At 38.1% G+C, this 22655-nt stretch overlaps 2 protein-coding genes across 2 annotated transcripts; one reads left to right on the top strand and one right to left on the bottom strand.

Moving 5' to 3' along the window:
* Positions 1-17924: 17924 nt before the first annotated feature.
* Positions 17925-19769, bottom strand: LOC108944938 (cytochrome P450 89A2-like). The gene has a single exon (XM_070177584.1). It carries the CDS (start codon positions 19717-19719, stop codon positions 18055-18057), a length of 1665 nt encoding a protein of 554 aa, XP_070033685.1. The 5' UTR covers positions 19720-19769; the 3' UTR covers positions 17925-18054.
* A 630-nt stretch (positions 19770-20399) lies between these two features.
* On the top strand, positions 20400-22227 carry LOC138894972 (uncharacterized). Its single transcript, XM_070179683.1, has 3 exons — positions 20400-21008; positions 21264-21728; positions 21818-22227. Exons 1-3 carry the CDS (start codon positions 20712-20714, stop codon positions 22136-22138), a joined length of 1083 nt encoding a protein of 360 aa, XP_070035784.1. The 5' UTR covers positions 20400-20711; the 3' UTR covers positions 22139-22227.
* Positions 22228-22655: the final 428 nt, after the last annotated feature.

The following is a 22655-nucleotide window of genomic DNA, read 5'->3' as shown; positions in this document are numbered from 1 at the left end:
ACTAATCTAAAGCTTTTCCCCGTATAGAGAAGGGAAAAGGCCTTAGCCTCAATGCATCCTCGGAAATATTTGTATGTTTTCTCCCCCAACAAGTGTCCACAAACCCCTTCAAATGTTTGTATGCAGTTTGACTTGGAGCACGGTGAAGAAACATCGTTGCTCTAGCAAAGTGAGCATTACATTTGTGATTTAAAAGTTTCCTGCCATAATACGGGGAGGGACTATTGCACTGGCATATCCTTCATTGGGTAACACCCAGTTTGGAGTCGCTCGTGGTGGAGGTGGGGGTGGAGCGGGGACATTGTCATGAGGCACTCAGCCTCTTCTATTGGCTTGAGGTTCAAGAGGAACCTCATCAACTTGGTCATCCTCGACGTCCACATCCCCTAAAGGCAAATTTTCGAGCTCATTTTTCGCCATGGTTGTACCTACAATATTTCAAACAAATTAGTAGCACGGAAGAAAAAGAAGATATTCCAAAAACACACCCAAATATATAGCTAACACCTTTTTAACTCCCCAGAAACGGCGCCAAAAATTGGTCTGCGTCCAATCCGCACTCAATAATGAGTGGAAACAGTCGTTGGAAGAATAGTGCCCAACAAGAATCGGGATTGATTTCCACAGGGAGTTACTAGGGGTGTTAGGAGTATGCACTTGACGAAAGCGAAGAGAATAGCTAAATTGCACTTCCACAACAAGTTTTGATTTCTAATTCTAATTTTACTCTAGCAATTATAAGTTAAAGAAAAGAAACTAGAAGCGAATCAATATTTTTGGTGTTTTTCCAAATAGTTTAAAGGCCTAGGGTTGTGACCATAACCTATGTGTTTGCCTAATAAGATAAAGACGGTAATGCTTGTTTTGTCAATTGGGGCATATTATAGCTCTCAACTCTACGTTACCCTCTCAATACCTCTCGGTCAGAAAGTGATTTTGCCCAATTTGGTTTTCTCAAGTCTAAATGGGTATCAACTAAAACAGTTGATAAGAGCTTAAGTCGGGTTGTTAGTATCTCTAGGTTGAACCCTTTAATTGGGTTAATAAATCTCTCAATTGACCCAATTCCTTGTTAGCTAACTTATCCTACACCAGGTCCCTCTTTCTCAAGTAGAGAATAAGTCCAATAGGCATGAATCATTATTTGCAACCATTAATTCTAAAATTGAAGCATGAACTAAGCTAAATAATCAACACTCAATCATAAACAAGCACTAAATTAGATACCCATAAGGTTTACATACTAGGGTTGGGTCACAACCCTAGTAAGAGTCTAGCTACTCATAATGGGTTTTGAAGAAAATAGAAAAGCTAATTAAACTCATAATGGACGATTAAAATGATGAAATCTAATGTAAATACACCAAAATAATGTAAAACTTCCTAAAATAGTAAAGAAAAACGGCTACAGCAACTTCAGATGTTCAAATCTTAACCTAATTTTGTGAAACTCGTCTATTTATATAGGGCCAAAAATTTCGGACAAAAATGCCCCTCGAGAGATTCTGCGGCCGCACAATTCCCTGTGCTGTCCGCAGATTTCATCAGTTGGCAAAAAGTGGATTTCTACAGCCGCACATTTCTGAACTGCGGTCGCGAGGCAATCTTCTGCGGCCTCACATTTCTGGACTTCGGCCGCGAGGCAATCCACAAAGGCTCCTGGACTTGGTCTTTTTGCATACTTTCTGATCTTTGACTCCTAGCCAAGTTCTGCGGCCGCACAATTCATGTGCGGTCCGCACATTGCTTAAAGGTTTGCTACATTTTTCTTGTTGTTGTGCGGCCGCAGATAGAATTCTACGGTCCGCAATTTCTTCTGCGGACCGCACATTTGTGCTTCTCCGCTCTTTATTGCCTTGGGATTTGGAACACTCCTTTTTGAGTCGGATTTCATCTCGGAAGACCAAACTTCCAGCATTCCTGCAATTTTGCATGATTTCATTAGTTTCGGCAACATAATTCAATACTTTTGGACCAAAACAAAAGCTAGAAGGTGCTAATAAACAGTCAAAATCCCTACTTATCAAGGACTAGCTAGGCTCAATTATTATCCACAAGAGAGTTTTACTTATCTCTTATGAGGATCATGACATTTCTACCAACATCATTGTTTCCATATTCTCATTTGACATCTTACTTTATACATATTTCATTTCTCTCCATCTGATTTCAAAAATAATAATTTGCAAAAATATTAGTAAAAGCCACGGTAATAACTTGAACTCGGCCTATAATTTTTTCCGAGTAGTAGGAATTGAAGAAGTGAGTACTTTCTGGAATTTATTTTGTAGCAATCATTGTTGCACAGGTTTTACAAATATATCATGGACATACTTGGTTATTTTCAGACGTAAAAGAGGAGCATGAAATTTAGCGCTAGGACATAGAGATCCTTGACGTTGTACCTTTGATGTAGAAAGGCCTTATTTCATGTGCGTGGATGTTGGTCGGGGTGTAAATTTTACATTTTCAAGTTGGCCAGGTTTATTGAAATCTTTATTTTTCTTAAAATTAATGATATTTCTATTTGTTAAGATCTTTTTTTATGGAACTCACGTGCTAATTAACTCGTATCTTGATGTTGAGTTTCAAATAATCATTTGAAACATGAAAGATATATTATTATGAACTTATGACTATCTATTGGCGTTAATATTCTAAATATAAAACAAGTCCAAGTAAACCACCTAATATAAAATTAAGAAAAATGAACTTTTAAAAAAAAGTATTTTCTCTTCTTTCCATTTTTAAAAAATCAAAGAAATGATAAAAATTTAGAAACCTATACAGATTGTAAGACCTAAAAAGCTAATAAAACTATTTAGTTAAGTTTATAATCTCTAATCGAGGAAAAAATAAAAATAAATCTAAAATTGATACTAAAAATCTTTTTTCTATAATACTTATAACTATAAAAATGATTAAAATGTGCGAGATGGTAAAAAATCTGTGTCTAAAAAAGTTGTTTGTGTGAAACCATAAAAATATTAAAAACAAAATAATATTTTGCCTTACCATTACTTGAAATGTGGACATTTCGAGTAAAGTGTGATGAACATTGGGATTGTGTTCATATATCCTTTATTATGAGATTACTTTCATATCCTCAATTATATATGAATCATATACACATGTAAAGAGTGATTATATAGAGTAAATTTTTCTTTTTTTCTTTTAGTAATGGAGAAGTAAAAGAGATAAATTATTGATGGTGCTTCGATGGATAAGTATAATGACACATGGTGGATATAAAAATTTCTATGATCGTTAATTTAGACATTAATTAATGTGCAAAGAAAATAAAGCTTCATAATTGTCGGACTATAATTAATGACAACATGATTTTATTAAGGATGAAGAACAACGAAGTTTTATCATTTTTGTTACTTCTAAAAAATATTGTTTGTTACTATGTAGTTGACAAGAGGGGTTGCTCTGATGGTAAGAAACCTACACTTCCAACCAAGAGACTGTGAGTTCGAGTCACCCCAAGAGCAAGGTGGGGAGTTCTTGGAGGGAAGGATGACGAGGGTCTATTGGAAACAGCCTCTCTACCTCATGTTAGGGGTAAGGTCTGCGTACACACTACCCTCTTCAGACCCCACTAGTGAGATTATACTGGGTTGTTGTTGTTGTTATGTGGTTGTATATGTAAAGTTATTACCTATCCAATAAAATAAGGACAACCCCATTTTAATATCATTGTGGTAGTAATATCACTTTTTCTTTTGGCTTCAATTTATTTTTTATGAATCTGGTTATATCATATATGAAGTGTGTTGGAGCAATCAGAAAACATAAATGTAATGACCCGATCGGTCGTTTTGAGCTCTAGTGCGTTGTTCGACGGTTTGAAGCCTTGAGTAGCTTCATCACATGTATTATGACTTGTACGTGTGGTCGAAATTGAATCTTGGGAAGTTCGGAGTTGATTTGGAAAGAAAAATCTGATTTCGGAAGTTTTAAGTTGGAAGAATTGGCTAAGATTAGACTTTTGAGTAAATAACCTCGGAATTGAGATTCGAAGGTTCGAATATGTTCATATGATGATTTTAGACTTGGGCGTATGTTCGAGTTGAGTATCGGATCACCCGGGTGCATTTCGGCGCTTATTATGGGAGTTTGGTATTTTAAAAGTTGAAGAAATTCTTAAGTTTGAATTGAAGTGGACTTTAATGTTATAGATATCCGTCTGGGGTTTCGAGCCTTGGAATAGCTTCGTTATGTCATTTATGACTTGTGTGCAAAATTTGAAGTCAATTGGACTTGATTTGATAGATTTCGACATCGAATGTAGAAGTTTAAAGTTCTAAAGTTCATTAAGCTTGAATTAGGGTGTGATTCATGGTTTTAGCATTGTTTGATGTGATTTGAAGGCACGAATAAGTTTGTATTGTATTTTGGGACGTGTTGATATATATGATTAAGGTCCCGAGTGTCTCGGGTGAATTTCGGATGGTTAACGAATTGATTTTTTGGACTTAAGAAATGCTGAAGCTCGGTAGCAGCTGGTGTGATCACTTCTGCGATGTCTTGGTCTCAGAAGCGACATCGTAGAAGCGAGGTCGAGCTCACAGAAGCGGAATGGAAGGGGTAAGGCTGTGGTCACAGGATCGCACGAAAAGAGGGCCTTCCTTCAATTGCAGTGAAAGTTCCCGACTCTCTAGTCCTATCCCCCCTGCGGAATCACAGAAGCGAGAATTAAGACGCAGAAGCGGCGGGTCCGCAAATGCGCGTTTGGCCATCACAGAAGCGTCTACACATAAGCAAAAATGCTTCCGCAGATGTGAGGTCTCAGCTGGGCAGTGTGCTCCGCAGATGCGCATTTTGGCTCGCAAAAGCGAGGCCGCAGATGCGCAAATATTTCCGCAGAAACGGAAATTGGCAGAACATAAGGGGATCGAACTTGGTCATTTCGCCATTTTCATTTGGGATTTTTGGAGCTCGGTTCTTGGGCGATTTTGAGTAGTTTTCATCATGTAACACAAGGTAAGTAATTTCCCACTTGTTGTGAGCTTAATGTAAGGTTTATATGTGGATTTAAGGAGGAACATTTAGGAAAATTGTGGGATTTTGGTAGAAAACCTAGAATTTACAATTTTGGATTTTGACTACGATTTTGGACATGCAATTAGGAGTAAATCATATATTTGAATTTGTGGTGTCATGGGTAAATTTTATCTTCGAAAATACTCGAAATCTGGGCATGTGGGCCATAGGGTTAGCTTTATCGACTTTTCGAGCGGAGTTGGAAATTGTTTAAATTAATTAGTTATGAGTATTAGAATATATTTTGATTGGTTTCACATTGTTTAAATAGTTTTGAATCGACGAGCTTGGGTTTGAGGTGTTAGAGTGGCTTTGGAGTCGGTTATGGAACTTCGGAGCGAGGTATGTCTCTTGTCTAACCTTGTGAGAGGGAAACTACCCCCTAGGTGATATTTATTGTTATGTGCAACTAGTTGTGGTGCTACGTACGCACGAGGTGATGAAAGATCGTACGCAGCTACAACATGCTATGTCTGGGTAGACTTAGGATCTCATCATGTAATATTTGAATTATTTGAACCTATTCTGCTGTCTTAATTTATTGAAGTTATAATTGAAATTGATTTAGAAGTAAATATATAAATACTAGGCTAATTTTTAACACTTCGAGTTGTGGGCGAGTTATTTGAGAAACGGTAAGAGTTATATTCATTTTATGCTTATGTGCTGTATTGTAAAAACGTGTCCCGTAATTCAGTGACTTCCTTTCTTTTCTTGTGGAGCGGGTCGAACGCCTCGGTAGTATAGAGATGCATCTATGGATCGTGCCGCACGTCCCTCGGCAGTGTACACGTTATTTTGGATTGGCCGAACGACCTCGGCGGAATCATGCGTTATATCACTAGTAGTCCGAATGTTCACAAGATAAACTTTCCACTAATGCCCGGCGTTTTATATGGTATTCCTTATTTATTTGATAATGACGCTTGACATTTTTCTGAGTTGTTAAGGTAGAATACATGGTTTAGAAATTCATGCTTTAAAAGAAGTAATTGGAAGATGATGTACCTTATAGATTTACCCCATCATTGTTGTATTCTTTATATATGCTTATGTTTTATTATATTGTTTTATTGGACCTTTAGTAAGTGTCGATGCCGACCCCTCGTTACTACTTCTCCGGGTTTAGGCTAGACACTTACTGGGTAGGCATTGATTTATGTACTCATGCTGCACTTCTACACTAAATGTGCAGGATCTGACAGGTTCATTCGATGATCACCTTGGCGCGGAGGTGCACCTGTTGAGGAGACTTCATGTGAGCTGCATTCCAGACTACGCATCGCGGTCCACCGAGCTGCATTCCAGGCTACACATTGTGATCCACCGAGTCTCCATTGTACTAATTATTTTTTCTATCTTATTACATTTAGGACAACTGTTGTATTATTATTGTACTCCTTAGAAAAATGCTCATGTACTTATGACACCGGACTTTGGTGGTTCCTACGGGTCGTTGATGTAGTTGTGTAAATATTATCACCTACTTTGAAAATCTATTTCATACGATTTCATTAAGGAAACATTTTGATTACAATTACTAAAATAGGTAAGTAAGTTGATAGATCATCGTTGGCTGGCCTGACGGCGGTGTTAGGCGCTATCACGACCTTTAGCAAATTTTGGGTTGTGACAGCTTGGAATCAGAGCGTTAGGTTCACTTAGGTCTCACGAGTCATGAGAAAGTCTAGTAGAGTATTGAGGATCGGTACGAAGACATCTGTACTTATCTTCGAGAGGCTACAGGGCTATTAGGAGCACTCCCCTTCTTCATTTCCTCATCGTGCGGTTTGATTCCATTGAGGCTTGTGCCTTTATTTCCTTCATACTCAATCTTATGCGACATGAAACGCTTGCTGTCAATTGGACGTCGAGTAGTGGTATTGATACTGCAGACATAGTGCCAGATGTTTTCCCTGCGTGTTCGGACGAGTTATTATCGTCACCTTGTGGAAGGGTATTCTGTCCTTTCAGATCAGTATCTGTACTTTCTATAGTTTTGAGGCTATGCACGGATTTCTAGGTTATTCATGAGTTGTTATCGCACCGTCTTGGTGTAATGGTAGAGTGCTTATGTATAGATCGCGGCAGTGAATGGCTCGGAAGGAGGATTTCTCAGTCCATGATTTATAGGTTCAACATTTAATCTCAGCAAAGGAAAGGTAATCGGATGATGGATGTTCAGGTTTTAGTTGATGGAGTAACGATACTAGGTATCTTCGAGCGTGGTGGAATTTTCGTTGTGATGCGGTGTCGCCGTCCTTCTGAAATGGTACTTGAGAAGCAGTTGTCAGAGATAGCGGGGTGTAGCGGTTTCAAAATCGAAGGAGTGTTTCTTGTGTTGATGGCCCGAGAAAGATGATCTTCTAAGACGTTTAGAGTTGATAGCAATTCATTAGTTCAAGTGCTACAGGTATGGATTTGATTTGAGGCAACATTGGGGCAGTGAAGTATGAGGAAGGACACGACGGAAGGTTTCTCGCGGTGGAGGAATTCCTAGCAGGTCAAGTATGAGAAGCGGAGGTCGAGAAGTTACTTAAAGGAGATGGGTGACCGAAGAGGGAGTGTCAGAGTAGTATATGGATTCTGTTGTAGGATAGCCACATACCTTGAGGAAGATTTGGGCGATTTGGGAGGCATGGTAGAAAGTGACTAGGTCCACGGATTGTAATTTGAATGGTGATTACTGTGTGAAGAAATATTGAATATGGCAGAAAGAAGTTTGCCTGAAATAAAGAGGGGTGTAAATATTTGATTATCGTTTTGGATGCACCATGGCTTTGATTTTGGAAGGTATTGTTGAACTTTCAGTGGACGCCAATGGGGAAGGAACAGACTTATACAGCCGGTGGGCGAGAATGGGCTCAGGAAAGTTTACTGATTACGTGGTAGTTGTACCTAGTGCAGCGTCGTTGGAGTATGTCGGTAAGGAATTCCATAGGTGGGTTATCTCCTATGAGTAGGTTAGCGGTTGCGTGATGTTGATGAAGCTTCTACGAAGAATACTACTTGCTACCCGGTATGAGGTCGAATATGTGATTGAGACTGATTATTCAGAATGTTCATGAAAGGCTTAACAAGGGACTTCGAGGAATTTGGCGGGTTACAGTACGTGATCATGGTAACTGAGTGGGAGGAATCGTTATGGGCTCTACATTATGTGATGGTAACTTAAAGCTAAGTGGGGGAGCCCCACCATTTACGATTGGATCGCGTGGTTGTCTGCTTGTGCGGTTTCTGGTTATCGGTGTATTGGTGGATTATTTATGACTAAGGAAAAGGAAATGTCATGAGTAAGTCGAACAAGGAACTCGATAAATGTGTGTTATACTTCGCCTTATCGATTGAGGTGAAGGATTTGGGAAGACTCCGAGTCTATGTTTCTTATGGATGTAATGTACAAGGAAACGAATTCAGCTGGTTACTTCTTTGAGAGTGTGTTCATGTGCTAGCAGAGCGTTGAAGTCTGGTGATATTCGGGATCAGTTCAGAGTGGGTGACTCTCAACAATGGTTCTAGTGGGTTCAAGAATTTAAGTGCAATGCCTAAGGATTTCGGGATCGTCGTGTGGTTAAGGATCGAGTTTTCACAGTGTATTATGAATGGGACTTGAAACGTTCTATGTTATCATCGGGTATGCGGTGCAGTATTGGAGGAAAGGAAAAAATAGCTTCGGATTCGTGGAAGGTCTTGCAGAATGGGTGTACCAGTTGGAGATGCTATTGTGTGCATAAATAGGGTATGAGATGGTTCATGAGTATTGAGACGATGTGGTCTCATGATGCATGTCACTCGGGATGAGTGCGGATTGAGTTCGTTATGTTGCGAATGGAGCTATTCTTATTTCTAAGACATGTCAAGAGTAAATTGAAAGGAGTTGGGTTGGTTAGTAATAGTCTAATCGACATGATTGTGGCAATGATCAGTCCCTTCGGTGTGTGAAGTTATACATGTTGTTTGGGACGTACGTGCGGCTTGACAGTCATCATAACTTGATTGATTTAAGAGGTATTTGATTCAAATGGCCTTGTTTTGTAAATAGATTCCGGAAGAGTCATGGCGGTTTAGGTCACGACTTGAGGTTTGTATTTTCTGCGGTTTGGGAATTCGGTTGCGTGTTGCATCGGTTCTTCTGAAATGAGTTAAGTGAAAGGTTTCTAGCCAATGAAGTGTTTGTTCTACTGGTAATTCAGGGGTTATGATGAATTCTTATATTCTCTCGTAGCGGCATGATGGGTGCAGTGACCAGCATGAGAATTTGAAACTTGAGGATCAAGGTTGCGGTTCGGTGTTGATAAGAATGTTACGAGCTCAGATGAGCAAGGAAGAATTCAAATGTTTAGAGTGAGCTAGCGTTATCTTAGTATCGCCTGAGAACGGTGTTCTGTGGAAGAGGCATTGTGTATTGATTGGCGGATTGTGATTTGCCTTACAGAATTAGTACGGTTGGTGGAATGGATCTGCGGACTTTGCTACCTGAGCGGAAGGTCGTGGGAGTGTACCCCACGGGGAGATTTGTATAAGTGTGGCATGTTAGTCACTTGATTGTTAAAGATTAAGACCAAGTATGGAGGTTATGGTAACATCGCGAATGCGAGAGCTTATGACTGAGAGGCTCCCTATTCCTTGGGTTGTGTCCCTTGTGAGTTTGTTTCGGATTTGATGGTTGTTCTTATGTGTCATGAATAGGGCCATTGTGGATCTTTGGAAAGTTATTAGCCCAGTATGGTATGATTAGAATCGGTGTGAGATCCGTTGGTGTGACTAACATGAGTGTGTGCTTTACGTCAGGTCGAATATTATTTCCGTCGTCAGCTATTCTATGTAAATCTCTATTACTCCATGTGGGTTGTGAGGCGGCTTGATTATTCGTACACGTGTTGAGGTCATATGTAGCTTCTGGTGTTATGTGAGTAGGGTGGCTCTCGAGATACATGTCATTTATTGTACCTTAGTTGTGCTTGGGTTTCATAATGTATGGCACTATCCGTATCCCTAGGATTTGGTATTCTGCACTTGGCGTGCTTGTGGTCGATATTTAGGCATTTCGTAAGTATAAGCGTTACGGCTTGATATGTGTGTTTTCTTCGTGATTGTTATGTGCGGATCAGATGGCACGCAGCCACGGGCATATTATGTGGATCGGTTTGCACACCGCAATAGTGTAATGTCGGATCGAGTTGCACGCCGCAACAACGAAAGGTTGAGCATAGCTCCTTACACATATTTTGTGTGCCTTGTTTTCATCCCTGAGGTAGGTTCACAGCATCTATTCGGCCGATTTATTTGTTACGTGGGCTTGGTAGTCCTTCTCCAGAGTTCGTTTTCCTTATGTATCGCATTCGAGTTGGAGCTTGTTAGCGCGTTATGGTTGTCATATAAGATTTTTGGCAGTGTCTGAGATGACTTATTTCCTGAGCATCTTGTAATGGGTGAGACGAGGTTATTGGACCTAAAATTTGAGCAATCAGATTTATATAAGGTTCATTAAAGAGAAAATATCGTTATTCAATTCAGAATGAGGTAATGGTTCTTGTCAGGAGGAGATACTCCATGAATTATTGATTCGGTAGGTGGTTATGAGTTTCTACGCATCTCTTTTGTCTTGGCAGCATTGCGAGAGTTGGAACAGGACTCACATGTGTCATGAGGTGTATTGTGGGCATCGGATTCATGGAATCTCAGCTATTGTGGTCGGGGAATGTTATTATAGATAACAGACTTATGTGGAGTATGGTGTGATTTCGGCATAGATGCATGATCATGTTTTGGTACCGTATGTGGTGATTGGTACGGTGTCCGTGTGTTAGGATCAGGCCTTGTAAAGAAATTCGGAAGTCATAACTTGGTTCTAAAGCTTGTTAGCTAAGGTTATAGGGAGGATTTTCAGTCTGGCTCGAGCTAATGTGTTCAACTGGAATGTGGTGGCACGGGTAGGTGCATGAGGTGTTAAATAGTGATTTTGGACAACTCACGAGAAGACCTTAGCACATTCGAGGATGAACATATGTTTAAGTGGGGGAGAATGTAACGACCCGACCGGTCGTTTTGAGCTCTAGCGCGTTGTTCGGCGGTTTGAATCCTAGAGTAGATTCACCTCAGGTATTATGACTTGTACGTGTAGTAGGAATCGAATCTTGGGAAGTTCGGAGTTGATTTGGAAAGAAAATTCTGATTTCGGAAGCTTTAAGTTGGAAGAATTGGCTAAGATTTAACTTTTAAGTAAACGACCTTGGAAACGGGATTCGAAGGTTCCAATAGGTTCGTATGATGATCGAACCCGGGTGCATTTCGACGCTTATTATGGGAGGTTGGTATTTTAAAAGTTTAAGAAATTCTTAAGTTTGACTTGAAGTGGATTTTAATATTATCGATGTCTGTTTGGAGTTCCAAGCCTTGGAATAGCTTCGTTATGTCATTTATGACTTGAGTGCAAAATTTGAGGTCAATCAGACTTGATTTGCTAGGTTTCGGCATCGAATGTAGAAGTTTGAAGTTCTAAAGTTTATTAATCTTGAATTGGGGTGCGATTTGCGGTTTTAGTGTTGTTTGATATGATTTGAAGGCTCGACTAAGTTCGTATTGTATTTTGGGATGTGTTGGTATATTTGGTTAAGGACCCGAGTTCCTCGGGTGAATTTCGGATGGTTAACGGATTAATATTTTGGACCTAAGAAATGCTGAAGCTAGGCAGCAACTGGTGTGATCGCTTATGCGATGTCTTGGTCGTAGAAGCGACATCGCAGAAGTGAGGTCGAGCTCGCAGAAGCGGAATGGAAGGGGCAAGGCAGTGGTCCCAGGTGCGAAGAAATTCCTGCACCTGCGGAATCGTAGAAGCGAGAATTAAGACGCAGAAGCGGCAGATCCGCAGATGCACGTTTGGCCATCGCAGAAGAGCCTGCGCAGAAGCAAAAATGCTTTTGTAGATGCGAGGTCTCAGCTGGGCAGTGTGCTCTGCAAATGCGTATTTTGGCTCGCAAAAGCGAGGCTGCAGATGCACAAATATGTCCGCAGAAGCGGAAACTGGGCAGAACATAAGGGGATCGAACATGGTCATTTCGCAATTTTCATTTGGGATTTTTGGAGCTCGGTTCTTGGATGATTTAGAGGCGTTTTCATCATGTAACACAAGGTAAGTAATTTCTCCCTTGTTGGGAGCTTAATGTAAGGTTTATATGTGGGTTTAAGGAGGAAAATTTAGGAAAATTGTGGGATTTTGGTAGAAGACCTAAAATTTATAATTTTGGACTTTGACTACGATTTTGGACATGGAATTAGGAATAAATCTTATATTTGAGTTTGTGGTGTCATGGGTAAAGTTATCTTGGAAATATTCGGAATCCGGGCACGTAGGCCCGAGGGTTAGCTTTATCGACTTTTCGAGCAGAGTTGGAAATTGTTTACATTGATTAATTATGGATATTAGAATATATTTTGATTGGTTGCACATTGTTTGAATAGTTTTGGATCGATAGGCTTGGGTTTAAGGTGTTAGAGAGGCTTTAGATCCGGTTATGGAACTTTGGAGCGAGGTAAGTCTCCTGTCTAACCTTGTGAGAGGGGAAACTACCCCTAGGTGATATTTATTGTTGTGTGCAACTATTTGTGGGCGCTACATACGCACGAGGTGACGAGAGTCCGTACGTAGCTACAGCATGTTATGTCCCGGTAGACTGAGGATCTCGTCATGTAATATTTGAATTATTTGAACCCATTATGCTGTCTTAATTTATTGAAGCTATAATTGAAAATGATTTAGAAGTAAATATATATATACTAGGCCAAGCCTTAACACTTCGAGTTGTGGGTGGGTTATTTGAGAAACGGTAAGAATTATATTCATTTTATGCTCATATGCTGTATTGTAAAAATGTGTCCCGTAATTCGGTGACTTCCTTTCTTTTCTTGTGGAGCGAGCCGAATGCCTCGGTAGTATATAGATGCATCTATGAATCGTGCCGCACATCCCTTGACAGTATACACGTTATTTTGGATCGGTCAAAAGACCTCGGCGGAATCATGCGTTATATCGCTAGTAGTCCGAATGTTTACGAGATAAACCTTCCACTAATGCCCGACATTTTATATGGTATTCTTTATTTATTTGATAATGACATTTGACATTTTTCTGAGTTGTTAAGGTAGAATACATTGTTTAGAAATTCATGCTTTAAAAGAAGTAATTGGAAGATTATGTAACTTACACCTCTTGGGTTTGAGATGTTAGAGACGCTTTGGAGCCGGTTATAAAACTTCGGAGCGAGGTAACTCTCATGTTTAACCTTGTGAGAGGGAAACTACCCCATAGGTGATATTTATTGTTATGTACAACTAGTTGTGGGTACTACATACGCACGAGGTGATGAGAGTCCGTATGTAGCTACATCATGTTATGTCCGGGTAGACTTAGGATCTCATCATATAATATTTAAATTATTTGAACCCATTCTGCTGGTTTAATTTATTGAAGTTATAATTGAAATTGATTTAGAAGTAAATATATGTACACTAGGTCAACCCTTAACACTTCGAGTTGTGGGCGAGTTATTTGAGAAACGGTAAGAGTTATATTCATTTTATGCTCATGTGCTGTATTGTAAAAATGTGTCCCGTAATTCGGTGACTTCCTTACTTTTATTGTGGAACGGGCCGAATGCCTTGGTAGTATATAGATGCATCTATGAATCGTTCCTCACGTCCCTCGGCAGTGTACACATTATTCTGGATCGGCCGAACGACCTCAGCGAAATCGTACGTTATATCGTTAGTAGTCCGAATGTTCACGAGATAAACCTTCTACTAATGCCTGGCGTTTTATATGGTATTCCTTATTTATTTGATAATGACACTTGACATTTTTCTGAGTTATTAAGGTAGAATACATGGTTTAGAAATTCATGCTTTAAAAGAAGTAAGTGGAAGATTATGTAACTTACAGATTTACCCCATCATTGTCGTATGCTTCATATCTGCTTATGTTTTATTATATTGTTTTATTGGACCTTTAGTAAGTATCGATGTCGACCCCTTGTCACTACTTCTCCGGAGTTAGGCTAGATACTTACTGGGTACGCGTTGATTTACGTACTTATGCTGCACTTCTGCACTAAATGTGCAGGATCTGACAGGTTCATTTGATAATTACCTTGGAGCGTAGGCGCACCTGTTGAAGAGACTTCATGTGAGCTGCATTCCAGGCTATGCATCGCAGTCTACCGAGTTGCCATTGTAATAATTATTTATTTTGTCTTATTACATTTGGGACATCTGTTATATTATTATTGTACTCCTTAGAAAAATGCTCATGTACTTGTAACAACGGGTTTTTGGAGTTCCTATGGGTTGTTCGTTGATGTAGTTGTGTAAATATTATCACTTACTTTGAAAATCTATTTCATACTATTTCATTAAGAAATTTTTTTGATTTCAATTACTAAAATAGGTAAGTAAGTTGATAGATCACCGTTGGATTGCCTGGCGGCGGTGTTAGGTGCAATCACGACCTTTAGCAGTTTTTTGGTCGTGACAATAAATGTCCTATAATTTATTCAACTAATAGAACTAAACCCATAAAGAATTCTTTTAAAATGCAATAATTTAGCCATTCCCAATGACCATCAATTATATTGTCTCTTTTCTCCATTTTTTTGCAATTTTTGCCTTTACCTTACGTTAAGAAAATACCAAAAAAAAAATAAAAAAATAACAAACTTGCGTCTTTTCCCTTGATTGTAGCTGCATGATATATAAGGAAAAATAAATTTTACTGCCGCTTCTCAATTCTAATGGATGCGTTCCTAACATATGCAACTTTTCCCTTTGGTTTATAAGACAAATGTGTTTCTAAGACAAATGCTTAGTAATGTTTTTGCTAATTTATATGGCTTAAATGCTTACCGTTACAAGAAGGTTTAAGTGCTTACCGATGCTTACCGTTACAAGATGGTTTAAGTGCTTACCGATGCTTACCGTTATAAGAAGGCTTCGGCTTCTACAGAAAGGCAAATAACTTTGGCTCTCATGTGAATTCTCAAGAAACTAAACCAAAAATGGAGTTCCACTATTTTATTTGCTCATGGAGTACTCAACACTAAGTACTTCATGGCTTTCTTCGCTTCTTTTATTTTTTGCTCAAACATATCTAAGTTAAATATAAGATGATTTACTCAACGAAGGATTATATATGGATATATCTTTTATTTAAGTATCTTGAGTTCATTATTGACATATTATATTTCTTGTAGCCTTGTGGGTGCGATTCCCGTATAATATTTTATGCTTTCAATGGGCAGGAATATACACTATAAAAGGTGTGGAGTCCATAGCTTTTGTTGGAAATGTAGAAACTAGAAAATTTTGTGCTTGATCTTTTCTTTTATATTTTGCAAAGTTAGAGAATGTGGCAGTCTGGCAGATCCCGTTTTCTTCTTTAAAGAGCCTTACACGGCTTGGCGGCAAGAATCCAAATTAGTCCAATCAATGGTTACCAGATAATAATAGAAGTAAAATACAAAGGAAAAGTAATAATATGTCCGAACGTTATTTTTATTTTATTGTTATATTAATTTCTGGACTTTCATGTTTTTCTTATTGTATAATAGTTAGTATTTGATCATTTAATCAATAAAAAAAACTCATGATTTGTCCAAAAGTCGAACCAAAGGATGAACGCAAATTCACCAATCGCCACAATCGACTTTAATGCAACTAACCTATATTCACGTTGAAAATGAGTTACTCTTTTCATGATATACGAATTTTATATCTTCAGACCGTATGATTAATTATAGAACAACAAAATTCAGTTATTTTATACCTAATTGCAAGTAAGACTAAATACTTTGATGGGATGGACTTGTCAAATCCAGAAGTCGTAAAACAAAAAATGCATAAGATGCTAGAAATAAATTTTAAAATAGCATATTACGCCTCAAAAAGTTATACAAAATCTTATAATAAGTCCAAAATAGCCGAAATTGTAAAAAATACACTTCTAAATGTGATTCCATAGTAATCTCTTTTTTTGCATTTTTCAATAAAATAACAATTATAATTTGTTAAATACTCGAGAAAACCAAAAGTACTCACTTTTGACTACTTTATTAATCAAAACAACTAAGGAGTATATTTATGGGCGCATATTAAACTTACCGGAAAATACAAGGATCATTTTGTTATTTTCTCTCACATTTTAGGTGGGGTTTTAACAAAAAATGTCGAAAGTTATTTTTGTGAAAAGTTGAGCAAAGGAAAATGATTTTTATGTAACAAAAGAAAGAATATCGACTTTTGTGTAATGCATACAAAAGTAGATGACCACCCATAAAATTTACTCTTTTTTTAGACCAAATGTCTCTTATTATGAATAATAGTTATCTCTAAATTATACATTTATTAATAACAAATGATATTGTTTACAATAATTAAAATTATTTGTGGACAAATATAAATCAAAGGCATGCTAGAAGAGTTATGTTACATATTCTTTTTCTATAAAATGAAAGCTAACTTTTCTCTATGTGACACTTTTATTCCTTTTTTGTTTTTTTATATGTATTTTTTTGTACATTTAATTTACATTTTGCATATGTCTTATATTATATTTTAATCATAAATTTTTATATAAACTTTTATATTTTCTATATCAACTAAATTTATAATGATACATGTATGACCGCGCTTGTAACTTAACTAGTTTCTTTAATAGAGCGGAGGTGCCTTTCCTCTCATTTAACTGCTGTTGCTGTACCAAGGCTTCGCAGTGAAGCCTTCGCTCTTTCAAACGTTTCATGTAAACAAGAATTCAATACAAGAAATATGGTTTTCTAGGACACATTTAGTCGCCACATAAATTGATAATGGCGACTCTCATATTCGACTTGGAAAGTAAACATTTATCGGCGAACCATAAGAAATCGCCAAGAAAAAGCTCTTTTGCGACGATCTTATTTCGTTTATAGGAAAAAAGATAAAATAAAAAAATTACGCTCTCAGAAAATCGGTTCACTCCCTCCAAAAACTCTCCACCTTGCTGTTGGGGTGACTCGAACTCACAACTTCTTGGTTGGAAGTGGAGAATGCTTACCACTAGAGCAACCCACTCTTGTCATTTATAATGGGTAATGAACTCGGTAATTTCTGTTTTGTGGCTTTAATGATTACACTCATGTTCGGTAATTCCTATTTTTGACAAAACTTAAGTTTTATTTACTATTTTTATTTTTAGTTTGAAAATGCGTGAACTCGTTTGACGATTCATTTGCATTGTTCTGTTGTTACAATACCAGTTTTGATTGATCCTCTTTGCTTGATTAAGCTCTTGAAATCTCGAGCGCAATTTTTTTTCTGTTATAACTTTGTGAAGATTCCCACAAGATTTCCTGGCCATAGGACATCCAATGAATTGGGTCCTCAAGGCAATATGCAATAAGCACGGGTCTAGTGTATGAAGATTGTCATTAGCATAAGTATTAAAGAATTTCAAGTTACGTGCATGTTTAGGTTGGAAAATGCTGGTTTATGGGATATTCATATCCAAAAAGATTTGACTTTGTTGATATGTACATCACATCATTCCAGAATCAAATCTCAACTTGTGCTTTTAAAACTCTACCTCTTGTGCTTTGTCCTCGGTTTTTACTGAGAAGAAGGCAGAAGAGTGAAAAATAAAGAACTTGTGTTGTTTGGTGGTGTTGAAGTATATTTACATAAAACCACATCCCTTGTTTTAATTCTTTTTTTACACTCCCCATACTTTGAAATTGTACATACATCTCTATTTATTTTGTACATAGCTAATACTAGCATTTGGTTATTATAACCATAAGTTACGGGCAGTTATTTAATTCGTCGTTCAATCCAAAGACATACAGATGTTGAAACACCAAAAAGACATCTTCATAATAGTATGAAACAAAATGGTGCTGTATAGAAACATCATTAGCCAAAACACCCTTTCATTTGGTTACCGAATTATGAAATTAAACTGAATGGTACTTGTGGTTTCTATAAGCTCCCCGTACAACACCTGGGACTGATGCGAGCTCGCAATGGATTCTTCATTGTAACGGTGAAATCTGACCCTTCTGTTAGATCAACTTCATCTCCCTCCACAGGCTTCCATTCAAATTGCCAAATCAAATTAGCCACAAAGTACTGTAAATGGAGCATAGCAGAGCCATAGCCTGGGCATATTCTCCTCCCTGCACCAAATGGCATCATCTTGATCTCTCGACTTCCTGTTATATCAAACTCTTGAAGAGTTCCATCTCCATCCACCAAGAATCTCTCTGGCTTGAATTCCATTGGATCATCCCACACATTTGGGTCCAAGCCCATTTCCCCCACCATAAAATTGATGGTAGCGTTCTTGGGTATAACATAGCCGTTCAACTCCATATCCTCTGTTACCCTATGTGGCAGAACAAAGTGAGTTGGTGGATGTCGCCTAAGACCTTCCAAAATCACTGCTTTCAAGTATGGCATTTTCTGTAAATCCTCCTCCTTCACTGCCTCCTCTATCACCTTATTGTTCTTAATTGATTGTAATAATGGTGTTGATTCCACAACTTGGCATATTTCTTTATACAATTTTTCCTGAATGGAAGGGTACTTTACCAAGCATGCCATAATCCACTGCAAGGCGGTGTATGTTGTATCGCTGGCGGCAGCAAGGAACTCGCCGCAGAGGCTGGCCATCTCTTGGTAATTGAGCTTCCTCTTTTCTTCTGGCAATTCCAAATTCACCAGCGTATCAACATAAGCAATATCGGCTTCCAGCTCCTCCTCTTCTTTGTGATGATGATCAACTCCAGATTTAGGCGCTCCCACTGCTTCTAATTTGTATTTCACCCGATCTTGGATCAGAGGGATGAAGACCCCGTCCAACTCTTTTCGTAGTTCAATGAGCTCTTTCCAGCGTTTTCTAAATATTGTTTTTCCTAAAAATTCAGGAAAGTAATCTAGTATTCTGAAACGGTGAAAATTTTTAAGTGCTCGATGTTGTGCGTCTTTAATTTGCTCTATTTGAAACTCATCGAGCTTATTCCCGAAGCAAATGAGGACAAGGAGACAGAAGATGGCATACTTAAAATGATCAAGTAACATGATCGCTTCCGTGGCAGAATCAGCTGCGGCTGATTCATGAGCAAGAAGGAGCTTTTGAATGAGTATGCCTAGTACCCAAGCTCGGTTCTTGGAGTGGGACTTGATGATGCGAGAGGGATGGAGCATTTCTGAGATGAGGTTTCGACGAAGGAGCCGCCACGTGGGACCATAAGAGCTGGATGCTATTGTCCGCTGGTTAGAGTTGAAAATTTTACTGGTTGTTGAAGCAATTGGCCGATCGGAGCAAATGGCACCTTGCTGAACTAAAGCCTGGTAGGCTAACAAGTGGCTGCTGATGACTATGGATGGAGATGAGTAGCCTATTTTTATGGCGATGATAGGACCATATTTGCGTTTGAGATCTCGAAGCATGAGTTCGAGATCGCGACTAGTTTTTCTTAGCAATGGTAACATCCCAATCACTGGGAAGATAAAGGGACCTGGTGGGAGTTTCTTTGTTTTCTGGAAGAAAAGATTAAAGAGAAGTATGAGGAAGAAAGAGATACAGAATGTGACCACAATGATGAACAAGCTTTCCATTATTCCAGTACTTGTGTTTGTCATCTAAATATTACCAGGACATATGTACTAGAGATAGAGACTTGCTACTTGTGGGTATCAAAGAAAGAAGAGTAGGATGATTAACAGATATTGAAGAAAGGAAAGTAGGAAGAGTAGAATTAAATGTTTCTTTATTATGACTCCCGCGTCCCCTTTCTGTTTGTAATCAAAGTATTTGAACAAGACTGCAAGGGACTAAATGTAACAGGAAATGCCTATATGACATTTTAGTTGCCTTCTGATCACTAATGTAGGAGATTATTTTAGTGCAATAAAAAAAGGAGGATGACAGCTAGCGTATGGCTAGACTGATTGAAAAATTCTTAAGACTTCTTATTATTAAAAATCTCTATCTTCTCCCACTACTATGGTACGTTACCTTTATAATATTAGTGTTGTATTAAATCTGTTTTAACATGTTAGTTTATACTAGCAGTAATTTTTATGAGATACATGCAGGGAGGTGTGACAAACAAATAAAAAATTAATGTTCTATCTGGAAGTGACACTGAGCGTGAAAACAGAGACGTAGGGTATTGTATTCCACGGCGACTTGATGAAGTTATTGAAAGAATACAGCTAGAGATATTGCAGATAAAAGGCTGATGAACACCACTCTCACATGTAAGCAGACAAAATGGAGACTCTGGCTGATGAGTTGTGGCACTATACAAAACTATTTTTCATTTTTTTAAAAACTCACTGAGCCAATTAATTTGGATTCTCCCCGGATATGCCCGTTAAAAAGTGTAAAGCATTTCTTGTTGAAAGATTTTTTATTTCTAGGACTCGAACTCCAGACATCTAGTTAGAGAAAAAGAATATCAACCATCCCACTCACACCCTTGGATAAATATAGATATCGCAATTTTGTATCAGAAACACTGATAATACTACTTATAAAATAGCAACTTATTTTCAGAGCGAGAAACGACTGCCCAAATCAATCCCGCCATTGTTTTCCTCTGTCTTTCATTTCTTTTTCTTTCCAAGAAATGGATTTAAGGAAACTTGTTGGCTTGCTTCTATTAGTTTTCATATCCCTTCTGGAGATGCTTTTAAAGAAAATTGCAGTTTCGGTGTTAAGTTTCGTGGGGTTTTCTGATTCTCAAAGATCACCATCGAATAGCAGGGAAATGCAGAGAGTTGTTTCTTCACCAAGAATCAGACTAAAGGATGGAAGATGGCTGGCATACAGAGAAAGAGGAGTCCCAATGGACAAATCCCTTCACAGAATCATCCTTGTCCATGGGATTAACAGCTCCAAAGATAAGGATTTTCTTGCAACCCAAGTATGACTAGCTAACACCCTTTTCAACTTTACTAGTAATACAACATTTTACTTTCCTAATCTTGAAGAATTATCGTCCTAGTCTCCTAAGAATTAAAAGTATGTTTGATGCTCATTTTTTCTCTTTAATTGTTAACATGGTTGTTTTGATATTTCACATTCAGAGAGGGACATCCAATAATAGTTTATTTGTCTCTCCGCTTTTAGCTCCTAAATAATGTTTTCATTAGATTGATCCACTAACTATATTCTTTAGGAAATCCTAGAGAAGATGAGGATATATATGCTACAGTTTGATAGAGCTGGATATGGGGAAAGTGATATAAATCCTAAACGGTCATTAGAAAGTGAAGCTTGTGATATAGAAGAAGTAGCTGATCAACTACAAATAGGATCAAAATTCTATCTAATTTCAGTTTCTGCTGGAAGCTATCCTGCCTGGAATTGCCTCAGACGCATACCACACAGGCTATCAGGCGTGGCTTTTGTTGTTCCAATAATCAACTACAAATGGAACTCCCTTCCTCATGATTTGATCAAGAACGATCATAATAACAAGCTTTGGCGATTAGTAATTTGGCTCGCACGCTATGCTCCTGGGTTACTCTACTCATTTTTTACACAAAAATCGAACAATGTTTTCTCGGGCAATTCTGCATTGTTAAGCAAAAAGGACAGGGAAGTTGCAAAGAATGCAAATAGATCGGAAGTTTTTGACCCGGTAAAGCTCATCATCCACCTCTCTCAAATCAAACATGAGTTTTCGCGAAATGATTATCTTGAAAATTAATTGTCTTAATTAATTTGCAGAAACTTTATCCGAAGCAAAGTGATTTTGAGTCTCTTCTCCAAGACTTCACCTTGGCTTATGGAAAGTGGGACTTTGATCCACTAGAATTTGGTAATCCATTTCCTGATGAAAAAGAAAGCTCAGTTCATATTTGGCAAGGTTATGAGGACAACATAGTACCTTGTCGCTTACCAAGATATGTTTCCAAAAGGCTACCTTGGATTCATTATCATGAAGTTAGTGATGGTGGACATGCGTTGTGGCATGTTGGTCCAATCGGTGAAGCTATCTTGAGGTCCCTTCTACTTCGTGAACAAGACACAACACCACAGAGTGCTTGAATGTAATCAAGAATATTATTAGGCCTAATATCATTTAATGAAATTAAATTGCAAGGATCTTTTAATTTTTAATGTGGGTATTTAATTCACTTTTGAGCTTGTTTTCCAATTACAACGCGTACGTTCAGTTTCAGATCTAATGAAGCACATTTACCACCAAAGGATAGTTCTCATAGTACTAACTAAATACCCTCTCTCGATCGAGCTAGTTGCCTTCTTTGATGTTGATGACCCTACTACATCAATGAATTCTTCCAATTAAACATTCAACAACTCAATATCCCAACAGTTAATATTCATTCATAACAAAAACCTATCTATAATCATATTAAACATTCAACACAACTAAAGCATGGCATATAGATATAACTAAAGATTAACACCTGGGATCGTCTCAAAACATTGTATGATCTAAACGTCTATTATAGTTAAGCAACTATTGAGGTCAATATATAACAACTGACGGATGGGCCTCACCTAGTTGCATTGCTAGCTCAATTTGAGCTTTAGAATCTCA

This window comes from Nicotiana tomentosiformis, chromosome 6, assembly GCF_000390325.3.
Source record: "Nicotiana tomentosiformis chromosome 6, ASM39032v3, whole genome shotgun sequence".
Lineage (NCBI taxonomy): Eukaryota > Viridiplantae > Streptophyta > Magnoliopsida > Solanales > Solanaceae > Nicotiana > Nicotiana tomentosiformis.
The sequence above is the reverse complement of the archived record's forward strand: the minus strand, read 5'-3'. Positions and strand labels throughout refer to the sequence as shown.

Bases quoted from the DNA above. Each gene is read 5' to 3' on its own strand.
- LOC138894972 (XM_070179683.1), top strand. From the start codon at position 20,712: ATGGATTTAAGGAAACTTGTTGGCTTGCTTCTATTAGTTTTCATATCC. The intron at 21,009-21,263 runs GTATGACTAGCT...TATATTCTTTAG, and splicing joins AGGATTTTCTTGCAACCCAA to GAAATCCTAGAGAAGATGAG. The intron at 21,729-21,817 runs GTAAAGCTCATC...ATTAATTTGCAG, and splicing joins GATCGGAAGTTTTTGACCCG to AAACTTTATCCGAAGCAAAG.
- LOC108944938 (XM_070177584.1), bottom strand. From the start codon at position 19,719: ATGACAAACACAAGTACTGGAATAATGGAAAGCTTGTTCATCATTGTG.